The sequence below is a fragment of the Salmo salar genome, chromosome 18, assembly GCF_965601325.2.
Source record: "Salmo salar chromosome 18, fSalSal1, whole genome shotgun sequence".
In the NCBI taxonomy this organism is placed as follows: Eukaryota; Metazoa; Chordata; class Actinopteri; order Salmoniformes; family Salmonidae; genus Salmo; species Salmo salar.
Window position 1 is genome coordinate 94,246,161 of NC_138308.1, and position 16,852 is coordinate 94,263,012.

General features: G+C 50.6%; 1 protein-coding gene across 3 annotated transcripts in view; it reads left to right on the forward strand.

Moving 5' to 3' along the window:
• LOC106592454 (pyruvate carboxylase, mitochondrial) overlaps positions 1–16,852 on the forward strand; it is a 498,777-nt gene that overhangs the window by 460,689 nt on the left and 21,236 nt on the right. For all 3 annotated transcript variants that reach the window (XM_082965339.1, XM_082965338.1, XM_082965340.1), the window contains exons 22-24: positions 2,459–2,554; positions 7,118–7,266; positions 16,107–16,178. In XM_082965339.1, coding sequence (XP_082821465.1) covers positions 2,459–2,554; positions 7,118–7,266; positions 16,107–16,178 — 317 coding nt within the window. The remainder of the gene's footprint in view (positions 1–2,458; positions 2,555–7,117; positions 7,267–16,106; positions 16,179–16,852) is intronic.

Below are 16,852 nucleotides of genomic sequence, written 5' to 3' on the forward strand. Positions count from 1 at the left end.
CTCCTCTGTCTCCTCCTCTGTCTCTTCCTCTGTCTCCTCCTCTGTCTCCTCTGTCTCCTCCTCTGTCTCCTCTGTCTCCTCCTCTGTCTCCTCCTCTGTCTCCTCTGTCTCCTCCTCTGTCTCCTCCTCTGTCTCCTCCTCTGTCTCCTCCTCTGTCTCCTCCTCCTGTCTCTTCCTCTGTCTCCTCCTGTCTCCTCCTCTGTCTCCTCCTCTGTCTCCTCTGTCTCCTCCTCTGTCTCCTCTGTCTCCTCCTCTGTCTCCTCCTGTCTCTTCCTCTGTCTCCTCCTCTGTCTCCTCCTGTCTCCTCTGTCTCCTCCTCTGTCTCCTCCTGTCTCCTCCTCTGTCTCCTCCTGTCTCCTCCTCTGTCTCCTCCTCTGTCTCCTCCTGTCTCTTCCTCTGTCTCCTCCTCTGTCTCCTCCTGTCTCCTCCTGTCTCCTCCTCTGTCTCCTCCTGTCTCCTCCTCTGTCTCCTCCTCTGTCTCCTCCTCTGTCTCCTCCTCTGTCTCCTCCTCTGTCTCCTCTGTCTCCTCCTCTGTCTCCTCCTCTGTCTCCTCTGTCTCCTCCTCTGTCTCCTCTGTCTCCTCCTCTGTCTCCTCCTCTGTCTCCTCCTGTCTCTTCCTCTGTCTCCTCCTCTGTCTCCTCTGTCTCCTCCTCTGTCTCCTCCTCTGTCTCCTCTGTCTCCTCCTCTGTCTCCTCCTCTGTCTCCTCCTGTCTCTTCCTCTGTCTCCTCCTCTGTCTCCTCTTCTGTCCCACCTCTGTCTCCCCCTCTGTCTCTTCCTCTGTCTCCCCCTCTGTCTCCTCCTCTGTCTCCTCCTCTGTCTCCTCCTCTGTCTCCTCCTCTGTCTCCTCCTCTGTCTCCTCTGTCTCTTCCTCTGTCTCCTCCTCTGTCTCCTCCTCTGTCTCTTCCTCTGTCTCCTCCTCTGTCTCCTCCTCTGTCTCTTCCTCTGTCTCCTCCTCTGTCTCCTCCTCTGTCTCCTCTGTCTCTTCCTCTGTCTCCTCCTCTGTCTCCTCCTCTGTCTCCTCCTCTGTCTCCTCCTCTGTCTCTTCCTCTGTCTCCTCCTCTGTCTCCTCCTCTGTCTCCTCCTCTGTCTCCGTCTTGTCATCAATTATGTTGAAGTCTGTCTCATTGTGTGTTTCTTCAGACGTTAATGACAGTATCAATATCAGCACTGTTCAAAGATAGAGATGCATATTGATTGATAGTATCCCACTGCCTGCGTAACTGACTGGCTGATGCCTGACTGACTGGCTGACTGTCTGCCTGACTGACTGTCTGCCTGACTGACTGACCGATGCCTGCCTAACTGACTGTCTGTCTGGCTGACTGACTGGCTGACTGTCTGCCTGACTGACTGTCTGCCTGACTGACTGACCGATGCCTGACTGACTGCCTGCGTAACTGACTGGCTGATGCCTGACTGACATGCCTTGGAGAGTTTCAGTATGAACATTATATAGTCTTTCTTTTTGTCTATATTTCTGTTGACCAATCATCTCTCTGTCTGCACAGTAGCAGTAAGACCTATTGACCAATCATCTCTCTGTCTGGACAGTAGCAGCAGGGTCTAACTGTAGCATCTTGGAGTAATGACTGATTGAAGATTCATGGCTTGACAGATATTCTCGTGGAGTTTTTTGTTGTTATGTCTATTTACCTTCCCTGTCCCTACTTCTCTCTCTCTCTCTCTCTCGCTCTCTCTCTCCCTATCTCTCTCTCTCACCCTCCCTCCTCCCTCCCCCTCCCTCACCCCTCTCCCTACCCCTCCCTCTTTCTCCCTCCCTCCCCCCTCCCTCCCTCCCTCCCTCCCTCCCTCTCTCCCTCCCCTCTCTCTCTTTCTCCCCCCCATCCCCCCCTCCCTCCATCCCCCCTCCCTCCTCCCCCCCTCCCTCCTCCCTTTCTCCCTCCCTCCCCCCTCCCTCCTCCCTCTCTCCCTTCCCCTCCCTCCCTCCCTTTCTCCCTCCTCCCTCTCTGCCTCCCCCCTCCCTCCCCCTCCCTCCCTCCTCCCTCTCTCCCGCCCCCTTTCTCCCTCCCTCCCCCCTCCCTCCCTCCTCCCTCCCTCCCTCCCTCCTCCCTCTCTCCCTCTCTCCCTCCCCCTCCCTCCCTCCCTCCCTCCTCCCTCTCTCCCTCCCCCTCCCTCCCTCCCTCCTCACTCTCTCCCTCCCTCCCTCCCTCCCTCCCTCCCTCCCTCCTCCCTCTCTCCCTCCCCATCCCTCCCTTTCTCCGTCCCTCCTCCCTCCCTCCCTCCCCCCTCCCTTCCTCCATCCCCCCTCCCTCCCTCCTCCCTCTCTCCCTCCCCCTCCCTCCCTCCCTCCCCCCTCCCTCTCTCCCTCTCTCCCTCCCCCTCTCCCTCCCTCCCTCCCTCCCCCCCCTCCCCCCTCCCCCTCCCCCTCCCCCCCCTCCCTCCCTCCCTCCCCCTCTCCCCCCTCTCTCCCTCCCCCTCCCTCCCTCCCTCTCCCAGGTATTGCCTTAGAGAAGGTATTTGATTATAGTGAGTACTGGGAGGTGACTAGAGGACTGTATGCTCCCTTTGACTGCACTGCTACCATGAAGTCAGGTAACACACACACACACACACACACACACACACACACGCACACGCATACGCACACGCGCACACACACACACACATACGCACACACACACACACGCACACACGCACACACACGCACACACGCACACGCGCACACGCGCACGCGCACACGCGCACACGCGCACACGCACACACGCACACACGCACACACGCACACACGCGCACACACGCACGCACACACACACACACACATACAGCAGCACACACACACACCCATTTAAATACTTTATTTGAATAAAACAATCAAATTTCACACACACACACACACACACACACACACAGCAACACACACACACATTTAAATACTTTATTTGAATAAAACAATCAAATTTCACACGCACACACACACACATTTACATTTACATTTACGTCATTTAGCAGACGCTCTTATCCAGAGCGACTTACAAATTGGTGCATTCACCTTATAATATCCAGTGGAACAACCACTTTACAATAGTGCATCTAAATCTTTTAAGGTGGGGGGGGGGGGGGGGGGTAGAAGGATTACTTTATCCTATCCTAGGTATTCCTTAAAGAGGTGGGGTTTCAGGTGTCTCCGGAAGGTGGTGATTGACTCCGCTGTCCTGGCGTCGTGAGGGAGCTTGTTCCACCATTGGGGTGCCAGAGCAGCGAACAGTTTTGACTGGGCTGAGCGGGAACTGTGCTTCCTCAGAGGTAGGGGGGCGAGCAGGCCAGAGGTGGATGAACGCAGTGCCCTTGTTTGTGTGTAGGGCCTGATCAGAGCCTGAAGGTATGGAGGTGCCGTTCCGCTCACAGCTCCGTAGGCAAGCACCATGGTCTTGTAGCGGATGCGAGCTTCGACTGGAAGCCAGTGGAGAGAGCGGAGGAGCGGGGTGACGTGAGAGAACTTGGGAAGGTTGAACACCAGACGGGCTGCGGCGTTCTGGATGAGTTGGAGGGGTTTAATGGCACAGGCAGGGAGCCCAGCCAACAACGAGTTGCAGTAATCCAGACGGGAGATGACAAGTGCCTGGATTAGGACCTGCGCCGCTTCCTGTGTGAGGCAGGGTCGTACTCTGCGAATGTTGTAGAGCATGAACCTACAGGATCGGGTCACCGCCTTGATGTTAGTGGAGAACGACAGGGTGTTGTCCAGGGTCACGCCGAGGCTCTTAGCACTCTGGGAGGAGGACACAAGGGAGTTGTCAACCGTGATGGCGAGATCATGGAACGGGCAGTCCTTCCCCGGGAGGAAGAGCAGCTCCGTCTTGCCGAGGTTCAGCTTGAGGTGGTGATCCGTCATCCACACTGATATGTCTGCCAGACATGCAGAGATGCGATTTGCCATCTGGTTGTCAGAAGGGGGAAAGGAGAAGATTAATTGTGTGTCATCTGCATAGCAATGATATGAGAGACCATGTGAGGATATGACAGAGCCAAGTGACTTGGTGTATAGCGAGAATAGGAGTGGGCCTAGAACAGAGCCCTGGGGGACACCAGTGGTGAGAGCACATGGTGCGGAGACAGATTCTCGCCACGCCACCTGGTAGGAGCGACCTGTCAGGTAGGACGCAATCCAAGCATGGGCCGCGCCGGAGATGCCCAGCTCGGAGAGGGTGGAGAGGAGGATCTGATGGTTCACGGTATCAAAGGCAGCAGATAGGTCTAGAAGGATGAGAGCAGAGGAGAGAGAGTTAGCTTTAGCAGTGCGGAGAGCCTCCGTGACACAGAGAAGAGCAGTCTCAGTTGAATGCCCAGTCTTGAAACCTGACTGATTAGGATCAAGAAGGTCATTCTGAGAGAGATAGCAAGAGAGCTGGCCAAGGACGGCACGTTCAAGAGTTTTGGAAAGAAGGGATACTGGTCTGTAGTTGTTGACATCGGAGGGATCGAGTGTAGGTTTTTTCAGAAGGGGTGCAACTCTCGCTCTCTTGAAGACGGAAGGGACGTAGCCAGCGGTCAAGGATGAGTTGATGAGCGAGGTGAGGTAGGGGAGAAGGTCTCCGGAAATGGTCTGGAGAAGAGAGGAGGGGATAGGGTCAAGTGGGCAGGTTGTTGGGCGGCCGGCCGTCACAAAACGCGAGATTTCATCTGGAGAGAGAGGGGAGAAAGAGGTCAAAGCACAGGGTAGGGCAGTGTGAGCAGGACCAGCGGTGTCATTTGACTTAGAAAATGAGGATCGGATGTCGTCAACCTTCTTTTCAAAATGGTTGACGAAGTCTTCCGCAGAGAGGGAGGAAGGGGGAGGGGGAGGAGGATTCAGGAGGGAGGAGAAGGTAGCAAAGAGCTTCCTAGGGTTAGAGGCAGATGCTTGGAGTTTAGAGTGGTAGAAAGTGGCTTTAGCAGCAGAGACAGAAGAGGAAAATGTAGAGAGGAGGGAGTGAAAGGATGCCAGGTCCGCAGGGAGGCGAGTTTTCCTCCATTTCCGCTCGGCTGCCCGGAGCCCTGTTCTGTGAGCTCGCAGTGAGTCGTCGAGCCACGGAGCAGGAGGGGAGGACCGAGCCGGCCTGGGGGATAGGGGACAGAGGAAATCAAAGGATGCAGAGAGGGAGGAGAGGAGGGTTGAGGAGGCAGAATCAGGAGATAGGTTGGAGAAGGTTTGAGCAGAGGGAAGAGATGATAGGATGGAAGAGGAGAGAGTAGCGGGAGAGAGAGAGCGAAGGTTGGGACGGCGCAATACCATCCGAGTAGGGGCAGAGTGAGAAGTGTTGGATGAGAGCGAGAGGGAAAAGGATACAAGGTAGTGGTCGGAGACTTGGAGGGGAGTTGCAATGAGATTAGTGGAAGAACAGCATCTAGTAAAGATGAGGTCAAGGGTATTGCCTGCCTTGTGAGTAGGGGGGGAAGGTGAGAGGGTGAGGTCGAAAGAGGAGAGGAGTGGAAAGAAGGAGGCAGAGAGGAATGAGTCGAAGGTAGACGTGGGGAGGTTAAAGTCACCCAGAACTGTGAGAGGTGAGCCATCCTCAGGAAAGGAACTTATCAAGGCGTCAAGCTCATTGATGAACTCTCCAAGGGAACCTGGAGGGCGATAAATGATAAGGATGTTAAGCTTGAAAGGGCTGGTAACTGTGACAGCATGGAATTCAAATGAGGAGATAGACAGATGGGTCAGGGGAGAAAGAGAGAATGTCCACTTGGGAGAGATGAGGATTCCAGTGCCACCACCCCGCTGGCTCGATGCTCTAGGGGTATGCGAGAACACGTAGTCAGACGAGGAGAGAGCAGTAGGAGTAGCAGTGTTATCTGTGGTAATCCATGTTTCCGTCAGCGCCAGGAAGTCTAGGGACTGGAGGGTAGCATAGGCTGAGATGAACTCAGCCTTGTTGGCCGCAGACCGGCAGTTCCAGAGGCTGCCGGAGACCTGGAACTCCACGTGGGTCGTGCGCGCTGGGACCACCAGGTTAGAGTGGCAGCGGCCACGCGGTGTGGAGCGTTTGTATGGCCTGTGCAGAGGGGAGAGAACAGGGATAGACAGACACATAGTAGACAAGCTACAGAAGAGGCTACGCTAATGCAAAGGAGATTTGACTGACAAGTGGACTACACGTCTCGAATGTTCAGAAAGTTAAGCTTACGTTGCAAAAATCTTATTGACTAAAATGATGCAGTACTGCTGGCTGGTGGAGTAGGCTAGCTAGCAGTGGCTGCGTTGTTGACTTTGAACGTGTAGCTGGCTAGGTAACCTCGATAGTTTCAGTACTACACCTTGTCATGATACAAAGCAACTTTGTAGCTAGCTAGCTAACATAACACTAATCAAGACGTTCCTTGTATGTATTTAGTTTCTACAATGCTGCTCGTCGGTAATAGTTGGCTGGGTTAGGAAAAATGGCGTCGCGGGGGACGGAAATAGCTGGCTAGCTGACCTCGATGGCTGGCTAGCTAACCTAGGTAATTACTAAACTACACAATTATCAAGCTATGACAAAGACAACTAAGTAGCTAGCTAGCTAACACTACACTAGTCAAATCGTTCCATTGTAAAGTATTAGTATCTACAGCGCTGCTAGTCGGTAACGGTTGGCTAGCTAGCAGTGGGTTAATGATGACTAGGTGTGTTGACTAAGTCTGGCGCCGCGTCGCGGCTGGCTAGCTCACCTCGATAATTACTCAAACTACACAACTATCTTAGATACAGAGACAGCAAAGACAACTATGTAGCTGGCTAACTAACACTAACACCACACTAATCAAGTCGTTACGTAGTAATGTAATAGTTTCTACAGTGCTGCTAGTCGGTAGAAGTTGGCTAGCTAGCAGTGATGACTAGCTAGCTAGCAGCTAGGAGTGTTGACTACGTTAGGAGGACGAAGATAGCTAGCCTCGATAATTACTAAATTACTCTAAAACTACACAATTATCTTTGATACAAAGACGGCTATGTAGCCAGCTAAGAAGAATTGCTCAGATCAAACAAATCAAGCCGTTGTAATGTAGTGAAGTGTAATATTACCTGTGGAGCGAAGAGTAGTGCGACTGTGCGACTGCTCGCTCCAAACCGGAAAAATACAGCAACACACAGACACACACACACTCCTGTCTCTCTCTCTCTCTCTCTGTCTCCAGGTAACGCTGATGTGTATGAGAATGAGATTCCAGGCGGTCAGTACACCAACCTTCACTTCCAGGCCCACAGCATGGGGCTGGGCAACAAGTTTAAACAAGTCAAGAAGTCCTACTCAGAGGCTAACAAACTACTGGGGGATCTGATCAAGGTAAGGAGAGATGCAGGGAGAGAGGGAGAGGGAGAAGGGGTGAGGAGGTCCTAGAGGGAGAGGGAGAAGGGGTGAGGAGGTCCTAGAGGGAGAGGGAGAAGGGGTGAGGAGGTTCTAGAGGGAGAGGGAGAAGGGGTGAGGAGGTCCTAGAGGGAGAAGGGGTGAGGAGGTCCTAGAGGGAGAGGGAGAAGGGGTGAGGAGGTCCTAGAGGGAGAGGGAGAAGGGGTGAGGAGGTCCTAGAGGGTGAGGGAGAAGGGGTGAGGAGGTTCTAGAGGGAGAGGGAGAAGGGGTGAGGAGGTTCTAGAGGGAGAGGGAGAAGGGGTGAGGAGGTCCTAGAGGGAGAGGGAGAAGGGGTGAGGAGGTCCTAGAGGGAGAAGGGGTGAGGAGGTCCTAGAGGGAGAGGGAGAAGGGGTGAGGAGGTTCTAGAGGGAGAGGGAGAAGGGGTGAGGAGGTTGTTAACTAGACTTGGTCCTAGAGGGAGAGGGAGAAGGGGTGAGGAGGTCCTAGAGGGAGAGAGAGAAGGGGTGAGGAGGTCCTAGAGGGAGAGGGAGAAGGGGTGAGGAGGTCCTAGAGGGAGAGGGGGAAGGGGTGAGGAGGTCCTAGAGGGAGAGGGAGAAGGGGTGAGGAGGTCCTAGAGGAAGAGGGAGAAGGGGTGAGGAGGTTCTAGAGGGAGAGGGAGAAGGGGTGAGGAGGTCCTAGAGGGAGAGGGAGAAGGGGTGAGGAGGTCATAGAGGGAGAGGGAGAAGGGGTGAGGAGGTCCTAGAGGGAGAAGGGGTGAGGAGGTTGTTATCTAGACTTGGTCCTAGAGGGAGAGGGGGTGAGGAGGTCCTAGAGGGAGAGGGAGAAGGGGTGAGGAGGTCCTAGAGGGAGAAGGGGTGAGGAGGTCCTAGAGGGAGAGGGAGAAGGGGTGAGGAGGTCCTAGAGGGAGAGGGAGAAGGGGTGAGGAGGTCCTAGAGGGAGAGGGAGAAGGGGTGAGGAGGTCCTAGAGGGAGAGGGAGAAGGGGTGAGGAGGTCATAGAGGGAGAAGGGGTGAGGAGGTTCTAGAGGGAGAGGGAGAAGGGGTGAGAAGGTTGTTAACTAGACTTGGTCCTAGACTTGTCGCTCCGGTACCGCTTGCCGTGTGGTTAGCCTGAATATAACATATAAGACGTGCTCTAGTAGTTTTTATTGTAGGTGTGACACTGGGGGAAACTCCAAGCTGACGCTGTCTGAAAATGGCACCATATTCTCCATTGACTGCACTACTTCTGTGGAGTTTACCAGGGTGATAACTGTGTGGGTGATAATGTCCTTGCATTGACAGTGTTTGTCTCTGTAGTTTGTCTGGGGTCTTAGTCTCTCTTTGTTTCAATTTGTTTAAAATCTTTACCACTTTCTGCATCTGATATTTAAGATATACTGGTCTCCTTCTCTCCTCCCTCTCATTATGCCTTTTTCTCCTCCCTCTCATCGTGACTTCTCTCCTCCCGCTCATCATGCCTTCTCTCCTCCCGCTCATCATGCCTTCTCTCCTCCCGCTCATCATGCCTTCTCTCCTCCCGCTCATCATGCCTTCTCTCCTCCCGCTCATCATGCCTTCTCTCCTCCCTCTCATCATGCCTTCTCTCCTCTCTCTCATCGTGACTTCTCTCCTCCCTCTCATCATGCCTTCTCTCATCGTGACTTCTCTCATCATGACTCTTCTCCTCCATCTCATCATGCCTTCTCTCCTCCCTCTCATCGTGACTTCTCTCCTCCCTCTCATCGTGACTTCTCTCCTCCCTCTCATCATGCCTTCGCTCCTCCCTCTCATCATGCCTTCTCTCCTCCCTCTCATCGTGCCTTCTCTCCTCCCTCTCATCGTGCCTTCTCTCCTCCCTCTCATCATGCCTTCTCTCCTCCCTCTCATCGTGCCTTCTCTCCTCCCTCTCATCGTGACTTCTCTCCTCCCTCTCATCGTGACTTCTCTCCTCCCTCTCATCGTGACTGGTTCGAGAAAAGGTAGCACATCCGGTGAACAGGTCAGGGTTCCATAGCCACAGGCAGAACAGTTGAAACTGGAGCAGCAGCACAACCAGGTGGACTGGGGACAGCAAGGAGTCATCAGGCCAGGTAGTCCTGAGGCAAGGTCCAAGGGCTCAAGTCCTCCGGGAGGGGAGGGAGAGAGAGAGAATTAGAGGGAGCATACTTAAATTCACACAGGACACCGGATAAGACAGGAGAAATACTCCAGATTTATAACAGACTGACCCTAGCCCCCTGACACAAAAACTATGGCAGCATAAATACTGGAGGCTGAGACAGGAGGGGTAGGGAGACCCTGTGGCCCCATCCGACGATACCCCCGGACAGGGCCAACCAGGCAGGATATAACCCCACCCACTTTGCCAAAGCACAGCCCCCACACCACTAGAAGCATATCAACAGACCACCAACTTACCATCCTGAGACAAGGCTGAGTATAGTCCACGAAGATCTCCCCCATGGCACGAATCTGAGGGGGCGCCAACCCGGACAGGAAGATCACGTCAGTGACTCAACCCACTCAAGTGATGCACCCCTCCTTGGGACGACATGGAAGAGCACCAATAAGCCAGTGACTCAGCCCCTGTAATAGGTTCAGAGGCAGAGAATCCCAGAGGAGAGAGGGGAACCGGCCAGGCAGAGACAGCAAGGGCGGTTCGTTGCTCCAGTGCATTTCCGTTCACCTTCACATCCCTTGGCCAGACTACACTCAATCATAGGACCTACTGAAGAAATGAGTCTTCAATAAAGACTTAAAGGCCTTAGCCTTAACCTCTTGGGGCTAGGTGGGACGCTAGCGTGCCACCTGTGGTGCACTCCATCAACAGCAGGTGCATTTCAAGAGCGGCAAATTTGAATCCAAATAAATGTCAAAATTCAAATTTTTCAAAAATACAACTATGTTACACCATTTGAAAGATAAACATCTCCTTAATCTAACCACGTTTTACGATTTCAAAAAGGTTTTACGGCGAAAGCATAAATTTAGAGTATGTTAGGACAGTACATTTACAAGAGTTGTGTGTAATGTTTTGTCAAGTCAAAGACAGGGTCACCAAAACCATAAAACCAGCTAAAATGATTCACTAACCTTTTACAATCTCCATCAGATGACACTCCTAGGACATTATGTTAGACAATGCATGCATTTTTAGTTCTATCAAGTTCATATTTATATACAAAAACAGCGTTTTACTATGGCATTGATGTTGAGGAAATCGTTTCCCTCCAATAACCGGCAGTCAAGTCAGCGTCACAAATTAAATAATTAAAATTAGAAAACATTGGTAAAATATTATATTGTCATTTAAAGAATTATAGATTTACATCTTTTGAACGCAATCAACTTGCCAGATTTAAAAATAACCTTACTGGGAAATCACACTTTGCAATAATCTGAGCACTGTGCCCAGAAAAATACGCGTTGCGATACAGACTAGACGTCATGTTGGGGAGATCTAAAATCGAAAATACTATGTAAATAATCCATTACCTTTGATTCTCTTCATCAGATGTCACTTCCAGGTATCACAGGTCCATAACGAATGTAGTTTTGTTCAAAAAAGCTCATCATTTATGTCCAAAAATCTCCGTCTCGTTAGCACATGATGTAAGCCAGCCGGACTTCTCGTCATGAACGAGGGGAAAAAATATATTTCCGTTCGTTCAAACATGTCAAACGTTGTATAGCATAAATCATTAGGGCCTTTTTTAACCAGAACATGAATAATATTCAAGGTGGACGAATGCATAGCCTTTTATAACGTATTGGAACGAGGGTACCCAACATGAAGTAGCGCGCCAGGTGTCTAATGGGACATCACCGTTCCATGGCTCTTGTTCGGTCAGATCTCCCTCCAGAAGACTCAAAACACTTTGTAAAGGCTGGTGACATCTAGTGGAAGCAATAGGAAGTGCCAAAATATTCCTAAACCCCTGTGTTTTTCAATGGGAGAGGTTTAAAGTCAATACAACACATCAGGTATCCACTTCCTGTCAGAAAATGTCTCAGGGTTTTGCCTGCCAAATGAGTTCTGTTATACTCACAGACACCATTCAAACAGTTTTGGAAACTTTAGAGTGTTTTCTATCCATATATAATAAGTATATGCATATTCTAGTTACTGGGTAGGATTAGTAACCAGATTAAATCGGGTACATTTTTTTTATCCAGACGTGCAAATGCTGCCCCCTAGACCCAACAGGTTAACAGGAAGCCAGTGTAGGGAGGCTAGCCCTGGAGTAATATGATCACATGTTTTGGTTCTAGTCAGGATTCTAGCAGCCGTGTTTAGCACTAACTGAAGTTTATTTAGTGATTTATCCGGGTAGCCGGAAAGTAGAGCATTGCAGTAGTCTAATCTAGAAGTGACAAAAGCATGGATAACCTTTTCATTTTTGGACATAAAGTTTCTCTCATCATACCTCCCCTCCTCCCCTCCTTTCTCCTCCCTCTCATTCTTTCCTCTCCTCTCCTGTCTCTCTCCTCTTCTTTCTCTCCCCTCTCCTCTCCACTCCCCCCCCCTCCTCTCCTCTCCTCTCCTCTCCTCTCCTCTCCTCTCCTTTCTCCCCCTCTCCTCCATCTTCCCCTCCCCCTTTCCCCTTCCCTCTCTCATTTCCTCTCTTCTCTGACAACACAAACACATCCTCAATGAATGCTCCCATCTCCCTGAGTCAAAACGATCACAGATTAATGCTAAAATCCACTCTCCCTCCTCTCTCTCCCTAACTCACTCTCTCTCTCTCTCTCTATCAGCAGTGACAGAATAGACAGTACCCTAAGAGTACCTGGGGACCCTCCCAAATGGCACCCTATTCCCTATACTTTACCCTTGAATAGGGCTCTGGTTAACAGTACACAGTGCACTCTATAGGAATTAGGATGCCATTCAGGACACACACCTCGTCTCTCTCTGTGTTTAACCTGCCAAGACCTACACTCTCATAATGGGAAAGCTAGAGAGAGAAGAGACAGGATCCAGACAGCTGGCCTCCCCATTGGCTATGAAGAGCTATAATAGAACACAAGAAAGCAGAAAAAGAGAGAGAGATGACAAATGGTTTGATGAAGAATGAAAAAACCCTAAGAAAGAAATTGAGAAACCTATCCAATCAAAGACATAGAGACCCAGACAACCTGAGTCTACACCTTCACAATGGTGAATCACTAAAACAATACAGAAATACACTACGGAGAAAGAAGGAACAGCACGTCAGAAATCAGCTCAATGAAAATGAAGAATTCATAGAAGATTAGAAAACACTAAACAAACCATAACACTAAGAGTTATCTACCCAAAACGGAGATGTATGGATAAACCACTTCTCCAATCTTTTTGGCTCAATAACAAAGAACAACCAGCAAAAACATATACAGGATCAATTACAAATCTTAGAATCAACTATTAAAGACCACAACCCACTGGATTCTCTAAATACATTGAATGAACTACAGGACAAAATACAAAACCCTCCAACCCAAAAAGGCCTGTTGTGTTGATGGTATCCTCATCCTCAGCTCTGGCATCTTCCCCAATATTTAGAACCAAGGACTGATCACCCCAATCCACAAAAGTGGAGACTCATTTGACCCAAATAACTACGGTGGGATATGCATCAACAGCAACCTTGGGAAAATCCTCTGCATTATCATTAACAGCAGACTGTAACGGCGTTGGTAGTCGTGGTTTAGGAATGAGGCGCAGGAAGCAACGAGCACAGGGAGTGTGGTTTTTTAATAACACTTTGAGAAACAAAACCAAAGTTCCCAAACACAGGGGAATAAATAAGGTGTGACAATGCCAAGCCGAACATGAACAAGACAGTCGGAAACAACAATTAATCCCGCACGAAAAGGAGCGGGCCAGCTAAACTAAATAGCCCCTCTAATGGCTAATTGACCACAGGTGTCTAAAATAAAAAAAAGGGAAAAGCAAAGGGAATCGGTGGCAGCTAATAGGCCGGTGACGACGACCGCCGAGCGCCACCCGAGCAGGAGGGGGCGCCACCGTCGGTGGGAATCGTGACACAGACTCATACATTTCCTCAGTGAAAACAATATACTGAGCAATTGTAAAATAGGCTTTTTATCAAATTACCATACAACAGACCACGTATTCACCCTGCACACCCTAATTAACAAACAAACAAACAAAAACTTTATTGATTTCAAAAAAGCTTTTGACTCAATTTGAGGGTCTGCTATACAAATTGATGGAAAGTGATGGAAAGTGGTGTTTGGGGAAAAACATTATAAAATCCATGTACACAAACAGCAAGTTTGTGTACAGCAAGTGTGCCGTTAATCACAGCAGCAAGATTTGTGACCTGTTGCCACAAGAAAAGGTCAACCAGTGAAGAACAAACACCATTGTAAATACAACCCATATTTATGTTTATTTATTTTCCCTTTTGTACTTTAACCATTTGCACATCATTAGAACACTGTAAATAGACATAATATTGCATTTGAAAGGTCTTTATTCTTTTGGAATTTGTGTGAGTGTAATATTTACTGTTAATATGTATTATTTATTATCTACTTCACTTGCTTTGGCAATGTAAACATATGTTTCCCTTGTGTAGAGAGAGAGAGAGAGAGAGAGAGAGAGAGAGAGCTATTAAGAAGTGTTTAGGGTCCAATAAGTCACTATAGTTTAGACTGGAGGGCACAGTGGCACTGAGGTGACAGAGAGAGAGAATGAGGGAAAGAGAAACAGAGAAAGGGACTGGGGGACAGCTGTGATTACTGTGAAATAACAGACACGGATGGAGAGAAAGACATGGTGGAGAGAAATGTAGAAAGGAGAGAAGGGACAGAGAGGGGGACTGGGGACAGCTGTGATTACTGTGAAATTAGAGAGAGAGAGATAATGAAGGAAGGAAAGAAAGAGAGGGAGAGAGAGGGAGAGAGAGGGAGAGAGCGGGAGGGAAAGAGAGAGGGGAGAGAGGGAGAGAAAGAGATGGAGAGAAAGAGAGTGAGAGAGAGAGGGGGGAGAGAGAGAGGGAGAGTGACAGAGAGACTGTGTGTGTGTGTGTGTGTGTGTGTGTGTGTGTGTGTGTGTGTGTGTGTGTGTGTGTGTGTGTGTGTGTGTGTGTGTGTGTGTGTGTGTTGTGTGTGTGTGTGTGTGCGCAAGTTCATTGTTTTATTAACACGTTTTTTAAGTTCATAAGTTGTTGTTTTAACTCTGTTCCTCTCTCTCTTTTTCCCTCTCTCTATCTCCCCGTCCATCTCTCTCTTTCTCCCCCCTCGTCTCTCTCTCCCCCCTCCATCTCTCTCTCCCCCCTCCGTCTCTCTCTCTCTCCTCCCTCCGTCTCTCTCTTCCCCCCTCCGTCTCTCTCTCCCCCTCCGTCTCTCTCTCTCCCCCCCTCCATCTCTCTCTCCACCCCTTCCTCTCTCTCCCCCCCTCCATCTCTCTTTCTCTCCCCATCTCTCTCTCTCTCTCTCTCTCTCTCTCTCTCTCCCCCTCCATCTCTCTCTCTCCCCCCCTCCAACTCTCACTCTCTCTCCCCCTCAATCTCTCTCTCTCCCCCCTCCATCTCTCTCTCCCCCCTCCATCACTCTCTCCCCCACCATCCCTCTCTCCCCCCTCCATCACTCTCTCCCCCTCCATCCCTCTCCCACTCCATCCCTCTCTCTCCCCTTCCTCTCTCTCTCCCCCATCTTTCTCTCTTTCTCACCCCATCTCTCTCTCTTTATCTCTCTCTCTCTCTCTCCCTCCATATCTCTCTCTCCCCCCTCCATCTCTCTCTCCCCCCCTCCAACCCTCTCTCCCCCTCCATCCCCTCTCTCCACCCTCCATCTCTCTCTCCCCCTCCATCCCTCTCTCCCCCTCCATCTCTCTCTCCCCCTCCATCCCTCTCTCCCCCCTCCATCCCTCTCTCCCCCTCCATCCCTCTCTCCCCCTCCATCTCTCTCTCCCCATCTCTCTCTCTCTCCCCCCTTCCTCTCTCTCTCCCCCATCTCTCTCTCTTTCTCCCCCCATCTCTCTCTCTTTCTGCCCCATCTCTCTCTCTCCCCCCCTTCCATCTCTCTCTCACCCCCTCTGTCTCTCTCTCTCTCTCCCCCCTCCATCCCTTTCTCCCCCCTCCATCTCTCTCTCCCCCTCTCTGTCTCTCTCCCCCCTCCATGTCTCTCTCCCCCCTCCATCTCTCTCTCCCCCCTCCATCTCTCTCTCCCCCTCCATCTCTCTCTCTCCCCTCCATCTCTCTCTCTCCCCTCCATCTCTCTCTCCCCCCTCCATCTCTCTCTCCCCCTCCATCCCTCTCTCTCCCCTTCCTCTCTCTCTCCCCCATCTTTCTCTCTTTCTCCCCCATCTCTCTCTCTTTATCTCTCTCTCTCTCTCTCCCTCCATCTCTCTCTCTCTCCCTCCATCCCTCTCTCCCCCCTCCATCCCTCTCTCCCCCCTCCATCTCTCTCTCCCCCTCCATCCCTCTCTCCCCCTCCATCCCTCTCTCCCCCTCCATCTCTCTCTCCCCATCTCTCTCTCTCTCCCCCTTCCTCTCTCTCTCCCCCATCTCTCTCTCTTTCTCCCCCATCTCTCTATCTTTCTGCCCCATCTCTCTCTCTCCCCCCCTCCATCTCTCTCTCACCCCTCTGTCTCTCTCTCCCCCCTCCATCCCTTTCTCCCCCCTCCATCTCTCTCTCCCCCCTCTGTCTCTCTCCCCCCTCCATCTCTCTCTCTCCCCCCTCCATCTCTCTCTCCCCCTCCATCTCTCTCTCCCCCCTCCATCTCTCTCTCCTCCCTCCATCTCTCTCTCCCCCCTCCATCTCTCTCTCCCCCCTCCATCTCTCTCTCCCCCCTCCATCCCTCTCTCCCCCCTCCGTCTCTCTCTAGGTGACTCCCAGCTCTAAGATTGTAGGAGACCTAGCTCAGTTCATGGTCCAGAACAACCTGACGAGAGAGGAGGTATGTACATTTATCTGTCGAAATATTCACTATTATATTTCTGTCTATTTATTGTTGCCGGGACCATTCTACCACGTCAACCACAAGGTTGTGGTTGAGGTTGTGGTTGATATTGTGATTGTGGTTGATATTGTGGTTGTGATTGTGGTTGATATTGTGGTTGTGGTTGATATTGTGATTGTGGTTGATATTGTGGTTGTGGTTGATATTGTGGTTGATATTGTGATTGTGGTTGTGATTGTGGTTGATATTGTGATTGTGGTTGTGATTGTGATTGTGGTTGATATTGTGATTGTGGTTGATATTGTGGTTGTGGTTGATATTGTGGTTGTGGTTGATATTGTGATTGTGGTTGATATTGTGATTGTGGTTGATATTGTGGTTGTGGTTGATATTGTGGTTGTGGTTGATATTGTGATTGTGGTTGATATTGTGATTGTGGTTGATATTGTGATTGTGGTTGATATTGTGGTTGTGGTTGATATTGTGATTGTGGTTGATATTGTGATTGTGGTTGATATTGTGATTGTGGTTGATATTGTGGTTGTGGTTGATATTGTGGTTGATATTGTGATTGTGGTTGTGATTGTGGTTGATATTGTGGTTGTGGTTGATATTGTGATTGTGGTTGATATTGTGATTGTGGTTGATATTGTGGTTGTGGTTGTTGTTGT